This window comes from Erythrolamprus reginae, chromosome 2 (assembly GCF_031021105.1).
Source record: "Erythrolamprus reginae isolate rEryReg1 chromosome 2, rEryReg1.hap1, whole genome shotgun sequence".
Lineage (NCBI taxonomy): Eukaryota > Metazoa > Chordata > Lepidosauria > Squamata > Dipsadidae > Erythrolamprus > Erythrolamprus reginae.
Genome location: NC_091951.1, coordinates 236,287,115 through 236,304,614, shown reverse-complemented (window position 1 = coordinate 236,304,614; position 17,500 = coordinate 236,287,115). Strand labels below are relative to the sequence as shown.

General features: G+C 38.3%; 1 protein-coding gene across 2 annotated transcripts in view; it reads right to left on the bottom strand.

Moving 5' to 3' along the window:
• PAX5 (paired box 5) overlaps nt 1–17,500 on the bottom strand; it is a 308,938-nt gene that overhangs the window by 22,296 nt on the left and 269,142 nt on the right. For both annotated transcript variants that reach the window (XM_070742266.1, XM_070742267.1), the window contains one exon: nt 3,780–3,866. In XM_070742266.1, the coding sequence (XP_070598367.1) occupies nt 3,780–3,866 (87 nt within the window). The remainder of the gene's footprint in view (nt 1–3,779; nt 3,867–17,500) is intronic.

Here is a 17,500-nt window from a genome sequence, read left to right as displayed (position 1 = left end):
TACTTACCTCATTCACGTAGATTATGCAGGAGAATTCTAATCACCATGTGCTACACACATGTAAGGTCAAGTTGGGCCAGATTTTGACAGTGGTGTAAAATGGATGTTGCTTATCCTCCTTATTAAAGGAGGCTGAGGGGTGAGTTACTTAGGGACTTCCAAGGGTCTGTAAGGCGATTTTTTCCCCAGAATCATTTGGATTCTGTCTTATTGCAAAATTATGTGCACCAAAATCTCCCGTTTGTGTCTGGATACTAAACATCCAATAAAGAATAATATGTGTGGGAGCGACAGTATAAAGAGGGAAGAAGAGATTGTGAAGAAAGGCTAGTCATTTGTAAATATAAGTTACACTGCTCTCTTCTACTGAAACAGCATCATCTTTATTGAAACCCAAAAGATCAAAGGAGCCATATATTCAGCCAGTGGTATGATGAAACCTATGCAAAAGAAATATAATTTCTTCGATATTAAATTAAAAATTGGGACGGTGTTGTGGTTGGCTCTGGGCCAGCTCCAAGGAATGTGGGGGTTGATATGGGTGAATCCTCCCATTGTCAGAGGCCAGTTTTACTGCCGACTGCTTCCGACAGCGAAACGTCTGTAGCAGATAGTGAAAGTGAAGTGGGATCCACAGAGGAGGTAATTACAGGCAGCCCAGTAGATAGTCGCCCCGTGAGTGATTCATCATCATTATCATCATTGGATTCGAAAGGGGAGACATTCATTGATGTGCGCAGACATAGAGCAATGACAAGGAAAAAGCAATTGCGGAAATACTGTAGGAAATAAGGGAGATCACCTGTGGCTCGGGGTAAGTCGAAACTCGAAACTCGACTACTGTAACGCTCTCTACATGGGGCTACCTTTGAAAAATGTTCGGAAACTTCAGATCGTGCAGAATGCAGCTGCGAGAGCAATCATAGGCTTTCCCAAATATGCCCATGTTACACCAACACTCCGCAGTCTGCATTGGTTGCCGAACAGTTTCCGATCACAATTCAAAGTGTTGGTTATGACCTATAAAGCCCTTCATGGCACCGGACCAGATTATCTCAGGGACTGCCTTCTGCTGCACGAATCCCAGCAACCAGTTAGGTCCCACAGAGTGGATCTTCTCCGGGTCCCGTCAACTAAAGAATGTCGCTTGGCGGGACCCAGGGGAAGAGCCTTCTCTGTGGCGGCCCCAGCCCTCTGGAACCAACTCCCCGCAAAGATTAGAATTGCCTCCACCCTCCTTGCCTTTCGTAAGCTCCTTAAAACCCACCTCTGCCGTCAGGCATGGAGAAATTGAGACCCTCTTCCCCCTAGGCCTTTACAATTCTATGCATGGTATGTATGTATGTATGTTTGGTTTTTTATATTAATGGGTTTTTAATTGTTTCTAACATCAGACTACTATTGTACACTGCTTTATTGTTGCTGTTAGCCGCCCCGAGTCTCCAGAGAGGGGCAGCATACAAATCCAATAAATAAATAAATAAATAAATAAATAAATAGGCTAATGGGGCTGCTGTTAAATAGCCAGCGTTCTTGCATCTGGGTGTGGAAGTTTATCCGTTCAGTGAAGGAGAGAAGTGTGCTTTGCATCAGGATTCTACAAGGACTCTTTGAACTGTTTCCAGGACTTTTGAACTAAATCATAGTTAAGTTTGTGACTTGAGAACTCTTGAAGGGGGGTGGCTATGACGTCTTTACAGCTGCCTTGTATCTGCTTTGTGTTTGTTTATTGTTCTTCACAGCATTCAAGGCTGTTGCTTTGAAGGAGAGCACTTTGACTGACTAAAAGTGTGTTTGGTTCGTATTTTCCTTTTGATAAAACAGTGTTATTGACTTTACAACTGTGTGTGTCTGAATTCCTACTTTTGAACTTAATTGGGGGCTCGTGTCGAGAAGCCCGGCAGAACAGACATGAATCCAGAAAACTAGCCGGGGAAACACTAAGACTGCCTTGTATTTGATTTGGTAGAGGTCCTGCCGCACGAATCCCAGCGACTGATTAGGTCCCACAGAGTGGGCCTTCTCCGGGTCCCGTCAACTAAACAATGTCGGTTGGCGGGCCCCAGGGGAAGAGCCTTCTCTGTGGCAGCACCGGCTCTCTGGAACCAACTCCCCCCGGAGATTAGAACTGCCCCTACTCTTCCTGCTTCCGTAAACTCCTTAAAACCCACCTTTGCTGTCAGGCATGGGGGAATTGAAACATCTCCCCCTGGGCACGTTTAATTTATACATGGTATGCTTGTGTGTGTGTCTGTTAGTATATGGGGTTTTTTAAATCTTTAAATATTTTAATTAATTGGATTATTTATGATTTGTTTCACTTGTTGTGAGCCGCCCCGAGTCTTCGGAGAGGGGCGGCATACAAATCCAAATAATAAATAAATAATAAATAATAAAAGTTAGAAGTGATCTGTCCCTTCATGGAAACGGCATGGTTACTTTAATGAGTTGCATACCGGTTCAGCATTTACACTTCCAAACATTTTAAGCATTTCTTCAAATTAATTCCAAATCACAATGGAGCCTTAATACAGTTGCAGGCATAACATAAACAAAGCCAATAGCTTGCGGGAGTTAAATGTAATATGGGAATTGATTCCACTTCCCATAGGCAACTTTTCTTTTATACCCCTGCCAGTTATGGATAAATTTATTACACAGGGCCTTGCGCTATTTTGTATCTTGTTTGCCAAAAGCAAAAAGGGAAACAATTATATACAGCAGGAACAGAGATCGCCTTTTCAAACTCCTTTCATCTCTGAAATGGCAGACTGAGAGTGGGCCACAGAAAAATCTTGGCAAATGCCATCTGAGATGTTTGGTGTGATGTCGGAATATGAATATCTTAATTATGGTTTGTTGAAAGAAAGCAATTATATACCCAGTCATAAGTCCGTTCCTATCTTTCACATTTACATTAAACAACCAGAATTGCTTGAAAGTGAATTCAACTAAAAACAAAGAGACTTCAGGTTAAAATTTAAGCGTGACAGAGTTGTAAATTAATCAGTTCTGGTCTACGTAATTTGGTGATTAAACATTGCATATATTGTTAGACATTGCTATTTAGCTATAGAAAAGGCACGTCAGAATGTTTCAAAGCAAATTATTATTATATCCAGTCCTATGATTCTATGTTCTATTATTATCAGAAGCATCATTATTAAAAATTTATGTGTAGATACAGCCCCGAGTCCTCAGAGAGGGGCAGCATACAAATCCAATTAATAATAATAATAATTATTATTATTATTATTATTATTATTGTTGTTGTTGTTATTATTATTATTATTATTATTATTATTATTATTATTATTTATTAGATGTGTATGCCGCCCCTCTCTGCAGACACAAGAACATAAAATTTAAAATGTATAGCAATAGCACTTTGACTTATATACCACTTCACAATGTTTTACAGCCCTTTCTAAGCAGTTTATAGAGTCTGCATATTGCCCCCAATAACCTGCATCTTCATTTTACCAACCTCGGAAGGCTAGAAGGCTGAATCAACCTTAGGCAATCAGGATCAAACTCTTGGCAGTGGACAGAAAGTTTACCTGCAATACTGTATTCTAACCACCGCACACCGCGACCACTCTTCTCTTATAAAAGCCTAACTTAGATGGTGGTTGCTCAGAAGTGTACAACATGGATTGCATTCTGTTACATGCCCTAAGGTCCTCAAGAGAACATTGGGCAGGGCACATGGGGACACATTATTGCTCTCCTGAGTTTTGGATTAGGCTATGGCTTTAATGGTATGAGAACAAACTTACCTAACAATCCAGGGTTAGGAAATCTCCAGGAATCATTGTATGTTGAATATTGTGGGTGACTGTATGGACTTCCAGAAAACTCGCTCCCTGAAATAAAGAGAAAGGAAAAGTGTCAATAAAGATCAAGTAAAATAGCCGAGATGGTTAAAAAGTCATCTGAATTATAACAGATGACTTAATGCAGCGAATGAAAAGACAGTTCTTGGTTGTGACGTGTTGTCTACTATTACAATCCAGATGCTGTTGGTTTTATGCTGCAACTGCTTAGATTCTTTATTCATGTGACTGTATCTTTATTCTTGCTCCTGTTCTTCACATTTTAAATCATGTTTATCATTTTCATACCCCTAATAATATTGAAATTGAAAGGCAGGATTAAAGAATTTTTTTTTAAAGTTTCTTTTGTTTACACAAAAAACATTAAAAAAACATTAAAAACATTGGACACTTTGTGACTATTCTGTTTGATCATTCCTTTGCATAATATTGACATAACAATAGATACAATTATTGTTCAATGTACATTGCTTTTTTGATCTTACACATGTATCCCCCATCCCTTTTAATTTATATCCAAACCTTCTTTTAGTTTCCCTTTTTCTAATTCTTACACCCTACTTTTTCGACCATTTTTCTACATTTTTCATACTTTCTACCCATTGATAAAATGTATCCCATATTGCATAGTATTCCATCTCTCCCTTGCCCTTCAATTCCAGTAATATAATCTATCCATTCCTGCACATGCCAATATTTTTTCTATTATTTCTTCTTCTAATGGAGTTTTTTCATTTTCCAATATTGAGCATAAATCAACCTTGCTGCAGTTGTTATATGTAGAATTAAATATATCTATCCTTTCTCGTATTTCTTATGGGTGATTCCTAATAGAAACAATTCTGGTTTCATTTTCATGTTTATTTTATTTTATTTTATTGTTTGTTTGTTTGTTTGTTGGATTTCTATGCTACCCTTCTCCGCAGACTCCGCTTACAACAATAAGAATAAAATACAATATACAATATGACAAGTGAAACCCAATCTAAAAATTAATAATTAAAACCCTAATGATATAAAAAACATTCATTCGGCAATAGTCACACAATGTTCCTACCTATTATCTCTTCTAAACACATCTTAACCCAATTCCAAAATTTCCTTGCTTTTTTACATTGTCACTACATATGATAATAAGAACCTTTCCCAACGTTGTGTTGAGAGGTTTTTTACACTTTTTTGCTAATTTTGTTGGTCGAATGTGCCACCTGTAAAACAATTAAATGTGTAATTGTTATCTTAGATTTTAATTATTAGATTTGTCAATATATATTGTTTTTGTCACTGTTGTGAACCGCCCCGAGTCTGCGGAGAGGAGCGGCACACAAATCTAATAAATAATAATAATAATAATAATAATAATAATAATAATAATAATAATAAGTTTATATAAGTTTTCTTTATAGACTGGGGCCAAAGTTAATTTTCTATTCCTATGCCATAATTCTTGCCAGTTATCCAAATTAATGTTATATCTGAAATTTTGTGTCCAAATTTTGTGCTCTTCTTTTCTTTATCAACTTATCTTCTGGTCCCAGCAAGATTTTACCTAACACCATTAGTTCCTTCTCAATAAACCATTCTTTCTTATCTTTTAAATATTGTGACTTAATCTTAAAATATGCCCACCATTCCAAATCCATCCCGTCCTCTAGCAGCTCTTTCCTAGATTTTATGTCCCCATCTTCATTTAAAATTTCTCTATAAGTGACTACTTTCCCCAAGTTCAAAAATTTTGGGTGTACAAATGCCTCTAGGGATGAGAACCAGACTGTCAGGCCCAAAGTCATTATGTGAAGTCCAAGGTGGGCCTGACACAGTTTGGGAGTGAGAGAGAGAGATATGCCACCACACATTCCTTTCTCCAGATGCCATAGTAACAAACTCAGGAAGGAATCATGAATCCTGCATAGGATTGGTCCACATGACTGCACTTGTGGGAGTGGGGATGTGAGATGAGGTTTTGACCCGGATGTAATCTAAGAGACTCAGAGTTGGAATGATTCCAGTCTAATCCAGACATGGCTGTTAATAAATCTTACCCAGCGAGAAGCACAGATGTGGAATTGATTTATTTCTCAAGCTATTTGGTTCGCTAACACAGACAGGGATTCCCCTATATATATATCCATTGTTTATTTTTGTCCATACTGCTAAAATAGCCCCTCTAAAGTGATGCCTTAGGAAACACTGGTGCGCTTTTTGTTTATCATCCCATAGAAATGCCATCCTACTTGTATATCATAACCTGCCAGTGTTTCTACTGTCTTATTTATCTAATTTATCTAATCTTTTGCCCAGGTGAACACAACTTAATAATATCCTTCCCAATCTGGTGAATTGAATCCTCCTCTTTCTTTTGTTTCTTGTAATAGTTTTAATTCAATTATGGGTCTTTTCCCTTGCCAAATAATTGTAGCTATTATTTTGTTCAAATTTCTAAAATATTCTTGGTCTAATTTTATTGGTATATTCTGATTTTTTTAAAAAAAAAAATTGGCAAAATGTTTATTTTCACAGTTGCAATTCTCCCCATAAGGGAGAGTTGCAACTTATTCCATCTTTCCAAATCCATCTTTATTTTGTCATTTAGTTCATTATTATTTTCTTCTTTGATTGTTATAATATCAAACAAATTGTAATATCAAAATTGTTAATATTATTCCCAGATATTTAAATTTATTTCATTATTTGAAGATTTACTTTCTCCATTTGCCATTTTTATCCATCTATCAAATATTTTTCCAAAGACCTGGGAGAGGCAGGTGTTGCTTGAAAGGGTTAAGAGGATCAATGCAGAATGTAAGCTTCTTCCAAGGAAAGCTGCCTTTTGCAATTGACTGACAGTGTTTTTATCAATGCCAATGGTATTCAAGTGGGGCTCCAGATGTTTTGGATCTATTATTATTGGTACTGTCTTTGCTCTCTTTTTCTTTTTTTGTCACAATATTTCTATTGATATTTATACATTGGGGTTTTCACTGCTTTCTGAGAAACAAGTTCAGGCAAGCTAAGTATAAATGTTCCTCTCTACTGAGCAGTTTATCTTGATAACTTTAAGAGTTGTGGACTTCAATGCTTAGCCAGCAAGGCTTCTGGGAGTTGAAGTCCACAAGTCTTAAAATTGCCAAGGTTGGAGACCCCAGGTTTAAATGGTGATTGTGAATCAAATTTAGCCATGTTTAATTTCAGTTGGGCTGCACTGATTCTGAATTGCCTAAATTCTTTTTTCATTATCCACATACTTTTGGGAAGGAGGGTATTTTTTATCAATCAATTTGAAGAAAATACATTTTAAAAGTTTCAAAAAGAGACATAAAAGAAAAGAATAAATTAAATTTAAATAAAGTAGGAATTTAGAAAATCATAAAGGTTATAGGTTTCTAATATATAATAGAAAAACAGTTGGAAGGGACCTCAGAGGTCTTCTAGTCCAGCCCTTGCTCAAGCAGGAAACCCTATACTATTTCGGACAAGTGACTGTCCAATCTCTTCTTTAAAACCTCCAGTGTTGGAGCACCCACAACTATTATTGATTAGCTTTATAAAAAGCAATAGATTACTTACTATATCATGTAAAGCAGAGGTCCCCAACCTTTTTTGCACCAGGGACCGGCTTTAAGCTAGACCAGTTTTCCATGGCCCGGTGGGGGGGGGGGCTTTGGTCATATGGGGGTGGGGTTATGGAGGGGTGGAGCCAGGGCCGCCATCAGGAATTTTGGGGCCCCATACAGCCTAAGTGTCTGGGGGCCCCCTCCCCGCCATTTTAAAACTACTTTATTTTGCGACATACCAATTATGTATGAAATTTACCTTCTTTGGGGAGGGGTGAAAGGGGAGAGTAAGAGAAGAAGGAGTGAAAGAAGGGAATGAGGGAGGAAAGAAGGGAGGAAGGAAAAGGAAAGCAAGAAATGGATGGAGGAAAGGAAGGAAAGAAAGAAAGAAAGAAAGAAAGAAAGAAAGGGGGAAGGGACAGGAACAGAGGAAGGAAGCAAGGAAACTTATGAAAGGGGAGAGTAAGAGAGGAAAGACTGAAGGAAGGGAGGGAGGGAAGAAGGTAGGAAGGAGAAAGAAAAGAAGAAATAGAGGAAGGGAAGGTAAAAGAGAGAAAGAAAAAGAGCAAGAAAGAAAGCAAGAAAGAAAGAAAGAGAATGAAAGAGAAATAAAAATAGAGAGGGGGAATGAAAGAAATGGAAGGAGGGAAGGAAGGAGAGAAAGCAAGAGAAAGAAAGAAAGCAAGAGAGAGAAAAAAGAATGAAAGAGCAAGAGAGCAAGAGAGCAAAAGAAAGAGAGAAAGAAAGAAAGAAAGAAAGAAAGGCAACTTCAAAGAAAGGCTCACTGAGCATCTCTCACTCTCTTTCTATCCCTCTTTCTTTCTCTCTCTTCCTTTCTATCTCTCCTCTTCCTTTATCTCCTCTCTCTCTCTCCCTCTCTCTTTCTCTCCCCCCTCTCTCCCCCCTCTTTCCCTCTCTCCCTCTCTTGCTATCTCTCCCCCCTCTCCCTCTCTCTTTCTCTCTCTCCCTCTCTTGCTATCTCTTTCTCTCCCCCCTCTCTCCCTCTCTCTTTCTCTCTCTCCCTCTCTTGCTATCTCTTTCTCTCTTTCTCCCCCCCTCTCTCCCTCTCTCCTTCTCCCTCTCCCTCTCTTTCTCTCTCTCTCCCCCTCTCTCCCTCTCTCTTTCTCTCTCTCCCTCTCTTGCTATCTCTTTCTCTCTCTTTCTCCCCCTCTCTCCCTCTCTCTTTCTCCCTCTCCCTCCACTCACCCATCCCGGGCTCCGTCCGGTCGGGAAAAAGGAGGGCAGGGGTCTCTCGGCTGGGGCGGCGCTGGGGGCGCTCTGCACACGCTCAGGGGGCCCGAAGCTGCGTGTGAAAGGGAAGGGGAGGGGCACCTCGCGGCTGGGGGCTGCCTGGCTTTGTGATTTTGGCTGGGGGGGGAGTTAGGAAGGTCCTACTTCTCTCCCCCCAGCCAAAAATTCAAAGCCTATCTGCTGGATACGGGCGATGAGTGGGACAGAGCGGCGCGGAAGCCTCTTGCAGCAGCTGCCACAGCCACCGGCTTTGGCGCCGCTCGTCCCGCTCATCGCCCGTATCCAGCAGATAGGCTTTGAGTTTTTGGCTGGGGGGGGAGAAGTAGGACCTTCCTAAGTCCCCCCCCCAGCCAAAAACTCAAAGCCTATCTGCTGGATACGGGCGATGAGTGGGACAGAGCGGCGCGGAAGCCTCTTGCAGCAGCTGCCACAGCCACCGGCTTCGGCGCCGCTCGTCCCACTCATCGCCCGTATCCAGCAGATAGGCTTTGAGTTTTTGGCTGGGGGGGGGGAGAAGTAGGACCTTCCTAAGTCTCCCCCCCCCAGCCAAAAACTCAAAGCCAGGCAGCCCCCAGCCGCCAAAGGAGCCTCCTGATTCTCCCCCGCCCTGCCCGACGCCCCACCCTGTCCTGCATAATGTCCTCTGCCGGGAGGGCAGCGGCGCCGCGGACCGGCTGGAAAACCCCAACGGCCCGGTCCCCGGTCCGCGGGACCGGCGGTTGGGGACCTCTGATGTAAAGGACTGTAAAGAATCATTATTAAACTTTAAGTATGGCTGAACATCAAACGTTATGTCTATTACAACATAAATCATTAAATAAAATTATGAGTTGTAAGAAATTGAATCATTCAGTCTATATTACTAAGATTATTGCTAATCTGATACAGAAAATTTAAACATCAATTCTATGCAAAGTGAACCCAAATTTTAGATGTGACATTAGTCTAGGTCTAAATGATTATTTCCAGTTTGAGTTTATTCAATATGATTTATAAGCTGCTGAACTAATACATGATTCTGTGTGGGTTACGATTTAAATAACAATGAAAAACTTTGAGGGACTCAAACAATCTTTTAAAAAGAATATATATATATAATATCATTGCAGCACATGTCATATACAAGTTAATGCAGTATAATCTGAAGGAGTGCATGAGTTGGTAAAGTGAGTTGAATAAGAATGTTGCAACTATCATAAATGAAATGTGAATTCACTTTTAAAATGTCTTCATCCCAGCATCAGCATCAATCATTTTCCAGAATTGTTGAGCTTTATCATATTGGCACCAAGTATAAAAAAGTGTTTCAACTTACTCATTACATTTCCAGGTTTTTTGAAAAATAAATGGTCCATTTTAACAAGCAAGACTGGAGCCATATATTAACATCTTATACCAATTTGCTCTGAGTATAATATTCCAGGTGAACTTAATGTTCTTCCATTAAAATTCCAATTATTATATCTCTGTTACTGCATTCAAATGTTGTATCTATTTAATCATGCAGTCTTTGACTTGTTGATTGAGATTCTGAATGATATTTAACTAGTAGTTTATAAATAAAGCCCAGCAAATGTTCTGAATTGCAGCAGTCAAGACTTTCAATATTACCACTTGTTCCTGCAATTATCTTAATAGTATGCTACATATTTGAAGATACTGGAAGAAACTAACTAGAGTGGACCATTATGAATTTTAGAGTTTCAGAAGATTTTATTTTATTAATCATTAAATCATGCAACCTGAACAGTTAACTCTCCACTGAGAAAACTAAATTCTACCTCCCTTTTCATTAAAAAAAAAAAAATCAACATTTAATAGCAATATAAGAAGGTAGGGATCTGGACTGATTCTTTTCTTGTGTTTATCCAGGCATACAATATTTGAAAACAGCTCAATTGTTTGTTATTGAATAATCCCGTATAAATTATTTGGTTCAATTGCGTTAACTATTGCTATTGCTAACATGTTGTAAGCCACCCTGAGTCTAAAGAGAAGGGCGGCATAAAAATTGAATAAATAAATAAAATAAATAAGTAACTCAAACACACTGTATTTATGTCCGCAAGTCCTGCCCCTTTTATGATTTTGGTGATTTCAAGGTACAGTACTTGAAATTTCAAGGTACTTGAAATTTGTATTTCACAATTGCTTGTATGCTACTTGAGTGGCAACTTCGATATTGCAGATACAAAACCCCTTGCTTCTCCCTGAATTAATTTTTTTTAAATAAGTCATCTTAACCCCAGCATAATTAATTTGTTGAGCAGAGGGGGAAATATTTTTAAATCTGCGAATAAAAAGAACTTTATAATTACATCTCTACTTTGGCATCTATTGGCAGAAAAGATTGGGAAGTCAAAGCTTATTTACCTATCTCTTCCTCCTCTGTGAATTGCTATCACCTAATCATTTCAGCAAAACAGAAAAAAGTAGAGGTTTGTTTGTCAATGTTGTTTAATAGGAATACAGTGTTTCCTCGATTTTCGCGGGTTCGAACTTCGCGAAAAGTCTATACCATGGTTTTTCAAAAATATTAATTAAAAAAAACTTCACGGGTTTTTTCCCAATACCACGGTTTTTCCCACCTGATTATGTCATATGTCATCGCCAAACTTTCATCTACCTTTAATAAATATTTTTAAAATAAACTTTAATAAATAAACATGGTGAGAAATAATCTAAATAGTTGCTAAGGGAATGGGAAATTGCAATTTAGGGGTATAAAAGGGAAGGCTTGTGATACTGTTCATAGCCAAAACTAGTGTATTTACTTCCACATCTCTACACAGAAATTCGACTTTCGCGGGTGGTATCGGAACGCATCCCCCGCGAAAATCGAGGGAACGCTGTATTGGAAGAAAGTGGCATACAGTTCCTATTGTTTTGAAATGTGCCACACTCTATATGAAGGAAATTGTTAGATAATCATCAAGGTAAGACATGGTTTTCCCTCTATCAGACTACTTTTCCCTTTGTAGAAAAGGCACTAAAAATATTTTGACCCAAAATGTTCTGAACATATCTCTCTAAAAATAACTCTTATAAAGAGATGACTTGCACAAATTTAAAACAAGATGCCTGTGACTTTTAAACCTATTAGAATATCTACATTATGAGGATCCTATCTTAAGATTACATGTTTATTTATACAACCGGGCTTCTGAGAGTGGAAAAAACTCAAAACAGATGCCGGGTTGCCATATTTTTACTATTTCTTGTCTGCTTTTTTGTTGTGTTTGACAGTGAATCAATGTTACACCCCCACTGTGGAAAGTAATGTAATGAAGTTCATGTAGGCTAGCTTTCAAATAAACATTTCCCTGTCCCCTCCTGAAAATTTAATTGGTACAGACCCACCAGGAGATTGGATCATTTTGTGAAGAGAATCTGAGCCTTTTCACACTTTATCTTGTAGCACGATTTCTTCTGGATATGAAGATTGTGTTACTGACTGATTTTAACTACTCTACAATATCTGCTACCCCTGAAGGTAGTAGTGAGAGGGAAATTAAAAATCAAGAGTTTAAATTAACATGCCCTCTTTATGAGTTACTTCACACATAGCAAGCAACCAACATACTCTTTATCTTTTTCACTGCTAAAACCACACCGAGGGGGGAAAAGGTATTTTAATCAATTCTTACTTTCCTTTAAATGGAAAATAACACCTGGATGAAAGATCTTGGAGTATAACTTTAAATAGAATCAGATTAAGTTTTTTATTTTATTTATTGTCTATTATTTATTGTATTGTATAGTCTGGAGGACAGAAGGAAAAGGGGGGACATGATCGAAACATTTAAATATGTTAAAGGGTTAAATAAGGTCCAGGAGAGAAGTGTTTTTAATAGGAAAGTGAACGCAAGAACAAGGGGACACAATCTGAAGTTAGTTGGGGGAAAGATCAAAAGCAACATGAGAAAATATTATTTTACTGAAAGAGTAGTAGATCCTTGGAACAAACTTCCAGTAGACGTGGTTGGTAAATCCACAGTAACTGAATTTAAACATGCCTGGGATAAACATATATCTAGCCTAAGATAAAACACAGGAAATAGTATAAGGGCAGACTAGATGGACCATGAGGTCTTTTTCTGCGGCCAGTCTTCTATGTTTCTATGTTTCTATTGTTATTTTATGGATGGTTTGCTTAACACAAATATTCATCAGAATCTTCTTTGTTATAGATGAGCCTGTCAACACAAACGCTCTCTGTTTTCGATTTTGTTTTAGTCTACGAATAGATGCATTTAATAGTTTCAATGTGTAGAATGACCAAGAATGTATGATTAATATTATTTGAATTATTTGGGGGATTTTTTAAACATAGCAGTTCTAATAACACCATACTGTACAGATGCTATATTACTGAAACATCATATGAAAATTCATGGAGGCAGTAAGACCATCAATTTAATACATCTTTGGGGCATCTGTAAATGTAGACCAAGTCTTCTCAACTAGTAAATACAGTACATTGTCCAGCCACCACTGAAACGCTAACATTAAATCAAAATCAATGTAAAAAAAATGTCTGTAAATATCTAAATACCTTTCTTGGGAAAAATTAGGAACTTGTTTATATCATGTTATAAACCAGATATTTTCCAGTGATTAGAAGCGCATAAGATACTAAAGACTGAGATCTGAAGAGTGCAATACATACATCTATTTTGCTACTATACCATTTCTATATGTGGTGATATTGGATATCACACATTCATATTATTGAAAACATACTTTTTGATGCAACCAAGCATTTATATCCAAAATCCAGTGGATTCATGGCTTTAATACAAATAGCTGTACTTTGCTTGTCTCACATGGTCCAATAATACAGGCGTGATATGGGTCCTGATAATTAAAAACACTCACATTCTAGTGGGATCCAGAAAGTAAGGACCCTTTTCTCTTGCAACACTTGAGCATCATACTCTCAAGTTACAACTTGCACCAATCCTGTCAATTTTTAGGAAAGCTATTAAAAACCTGTTTGTGTATCTCAGGCATAGAGATCAGAAAGTTAATAGTTTCAGCCATGAGATATTATGGGTTTTAACTGTTCTTTTCTGCATTGCCAATGGTGCCCATGTAAATATAGATGTTGTGGATTTGGGGTGGAGTTTATTATTGTTTATTGTTGCTGATTTGATTTATGTTAGTTTTTTATGTGTTGTTGGTCACCCAAGTACTGAATTCCAAATGCTAATATTAATTGAATCCATTCTGTGCCATTTTCATCTATGTTCTGTGACCATCCATGGACTTGGGAGGAGGCTCCTGGAACAATTGCTCTGCAATCACATAGTCTAGAAGAAGAAATCTCATAAGCTTCATTTCCCTTGCTCAGGTAAGTCTTCATCCATGCTGTTGCAGCCAGCTGTGCTATTTCCCTGCTTGAACTCTATGTTGTTATTTCCTTGCCTCTAAGGAGAAAGATGTTGTGTTTCCAAGAATAATCAGCATTCCTGTGCAAGTATCAGTAGAAAGAGGCTGATCTTCTTCCCACTATGTCTTCCACCCACACACTCAGAGAGAGAGAGAGAGAGAGAGAGAGAGAGAGAGAGAGAGAGAGAGAGAGAGAATTTCCAGGCCTCTCTGGGGGATGCTCTATTGCCTGACAGGCTGAGGCTTCCAATTCTCTGTTTTTTATGCCTCACTGGTCAGGGTGTCAGGCTCCTGCAGTACAGACTAGCCAGGAGCTAGAGGAGTCACTGAATACCATCAGTTTGGTGACAGTAGCGCTCGCTTCATCCCACATATTCTGCATATCCATCAGCAATGCAAAAGGATGGAAGGGGGGGGGGGACCAGCAAGCCACCGAGTGGGTGGGAAGAGAGTAAACGGAGAGCCACCAGCCCTACCATTAACATCCCAGGCCTTGGACAGATAAATGGAGCAGGAGTGCTGCGAAAGTAAGCGAGATGAATGAACACTGCATGAGTGCCTCGTGATTTCTACCAGCTACTTCTGCACCCATCAGATAGACTTCTTGACAGCCCTGTTTAATGATCAGTCCAGTCCAGAGCAATACTATGCATCAGCTACCCAGGGGGATTGTGTGCTCTTGTCTGGGAGAAGAAGGCGGGAGGGCAGATGATTAGGAAGATGAAATATTTCATAAAATGATAGTTCAATACATTGTTTTTTAATGATTACATGGCAAAGCCCTTAATTAAGACTGCTGCTTTTTACAAATGATCCCATCACCTAATTGCATTGCAGAAAAATGCTTCTTCAGCCAACAAAACACTAAGAAGCCGGACAATGATTTCAGTGGTTGATGTTGCATGTGATCTGGGGAAAGGGCGGGGGAGAACTATGGCTTGATAATAAGAAATATTTATTTCAAGCTAAGGAGGATTAGATAGCACAGCCTTGCATATACATATTTAACTAGAGCTGGTTGGCCTAAGTAGGTAGTATATTGATACATACTTTTCTCTATTTCTTGGTTCCTGGAATTTAAAAGAACCATTTCAAGCACAATTAGAATATGTATGTAAGTAGGTCAACTAAAAAAACCCCTAAAAAACTAAAAAAAACCCCACAGAACCTTGAAAGTTGGCTCCTTCGTATGTTGCATTAGGATTGGCATAGCCCAAAGTTTCACATCATGTATTTGATAAATGTCTTTGGAGCAGAATAATGAAAACTCTGAATATAACTTATAGGTAGAACCTATAGGTAGAGCAAGACAAAAACTGTTCTGACGTTAAATGCTTTTTAATAGATATAATCTATTAGATAGTGAAATATACAGGGACAGACACACACATCCTGCTAATATGAGAAATCATTGCCATTTATACAGATGAAATTACATTCATAGCTGCTAATAATGGGTTGCAGCATATCACCAAGGCAGAAGACATCTCCACCCTATACTGCAAAATATATACTAAGCCAAAACAAAAACAAAAAACATTTTAGAATACATGCAGGTATAAACCAAAATTATTTTTTTCAAAGATTTTCGGTTTTTTTCTCAAAAAATTAAGACATGGAATTAAAATAAGGAACTGAAGAGTAGTTCTCTATGAAAAGAAGAGTATCAGTGAAGATTATGATTGCTGTATTAATTAGAAGCTTCCATTGCCCCAAATGTTTGACTTTACTTAGATGTACGATGCAATCATAACAGAACCCAATTCTTTCAGTTTACAAAAGACTCAAGTTTTTATAGTAACTAAAAGTGAAAAAAGAACTCCCAAGTATAAAGGATGAAGAAGGAATTCAAAGAATTGGACTTCAGTAAAGCATTTGACAAAGTGGACCACAACCTACTACTCTGCAAGTTAAAAAAAGTGAGATAGATAGCTGCACAACCAGATGGATTAATAATTGGCTGACCAACCATACCCGATGAGTAGTTCTCAATGGGTCCAAGTCCACATAGAAAGAAATAAGCAGCGGAGTACCACAAGGTTCAGTCCTAGGCCCAGTACTCTTTAATATATTCATTAACAATCTAGATGAGGGAATGGAAGGGGAATTAATCAAATTTGCAGATGACACCAAGTTGGCATGAGTTGTCAATACTCGAGAGGACAGGCTCAAGATACAGATGGATCTTGACAGACTTGTACAGTGGGTAAAAACAAATAAATTAAAATACAAAGCAGAGAAAAGTAAAATCCTACACCTAGGTAAGAAAAATCAGAGACATACATATAAACTGGGTGAAACCATACCCAATAGAAGTGACTGTAAGAGAGATCTTGGAGTCTTGATATGAGCCAACAATGTGCAGTGGCAGCCAAAAAGGCCAATACAATCCTATGTTGCATTAACAGAAGGATACATTCTAGGACTAGGGAGGTACTAATACCACTCTGTAAAGCCCTAGTTAGACCACACCTAGAGTACTGCAATCAGTTTTGGTTACCACACTACAAAAAAGACATTGAAACTCTAGATAAATTGCAGAAGAGAACAACCAGTATGATAAGGGGGCTGGAAACTAAAACATATGAAGAGAGATAGCAGGAATTGGGCATGGATAGTCTAGTGAAGAAAAGGACCAGGGGAGACATGATAGCAGTCTTCCAATGCTTAAGGGCCTGCCACCAAGAGGAGAGGGTCAGGCTGTTTTCCAAAGCACCAGAAGGCTAGACAAGGAATAATAGATGGAAGCTGACCAAAGAGAGATTCAACCTGGAAATAAGGAGGAACTTTCTGACAGTGAGAGCAATCAACCAGTGGAACAGCTTGCCTGCGGAGATTGTGAATGCTCCAACATTTGAAACTTTCAAGGGGAAATTGGACTGTCATTTGGGGTGGTATAGAGTCTCAAGCAGGGGTTTGGACTAGATGACCTATAAGGTCCCTTCCAATGCTAATAAAATAAATAAATAAATAAACAGAACTGGATCTAGAAGAAGCAAATCTCTGGCCTTTTCTTCCATCACACTGGATCCATCCCCAGATTTGTTGTTATTCACCTATAATAAATCAATATCAACTGGACCCTCATTTATATATTTACAGAATGTCTATGCTATCTCAAGTCAAAGATCATACATTAGTTTTAATAGAGATGGATACCACCATAATGAATGTCCAAAACCTATTTTTCCTTATCAATGCTTTCATGAATACATACATTATTTTAATTTGGGGAGGGGTACCTTGAATAGTCTAAAGTTAGGACGTCCGGTCACATCTCAATCTAGTTGGATAGGTTAATTTGTTCCAACATCCTCTAATGTTTCTTATTCACAAATTATTTAAATGTTATTTTTGATATTAGAAACAGATAATATTTATTTATTTATTCATTTATTTGGATTTTCAGTTCCTTTTCATCATTTGGAATACTGCTCAAGGAAGTTTTACCAGTATCTTCCAATTGCT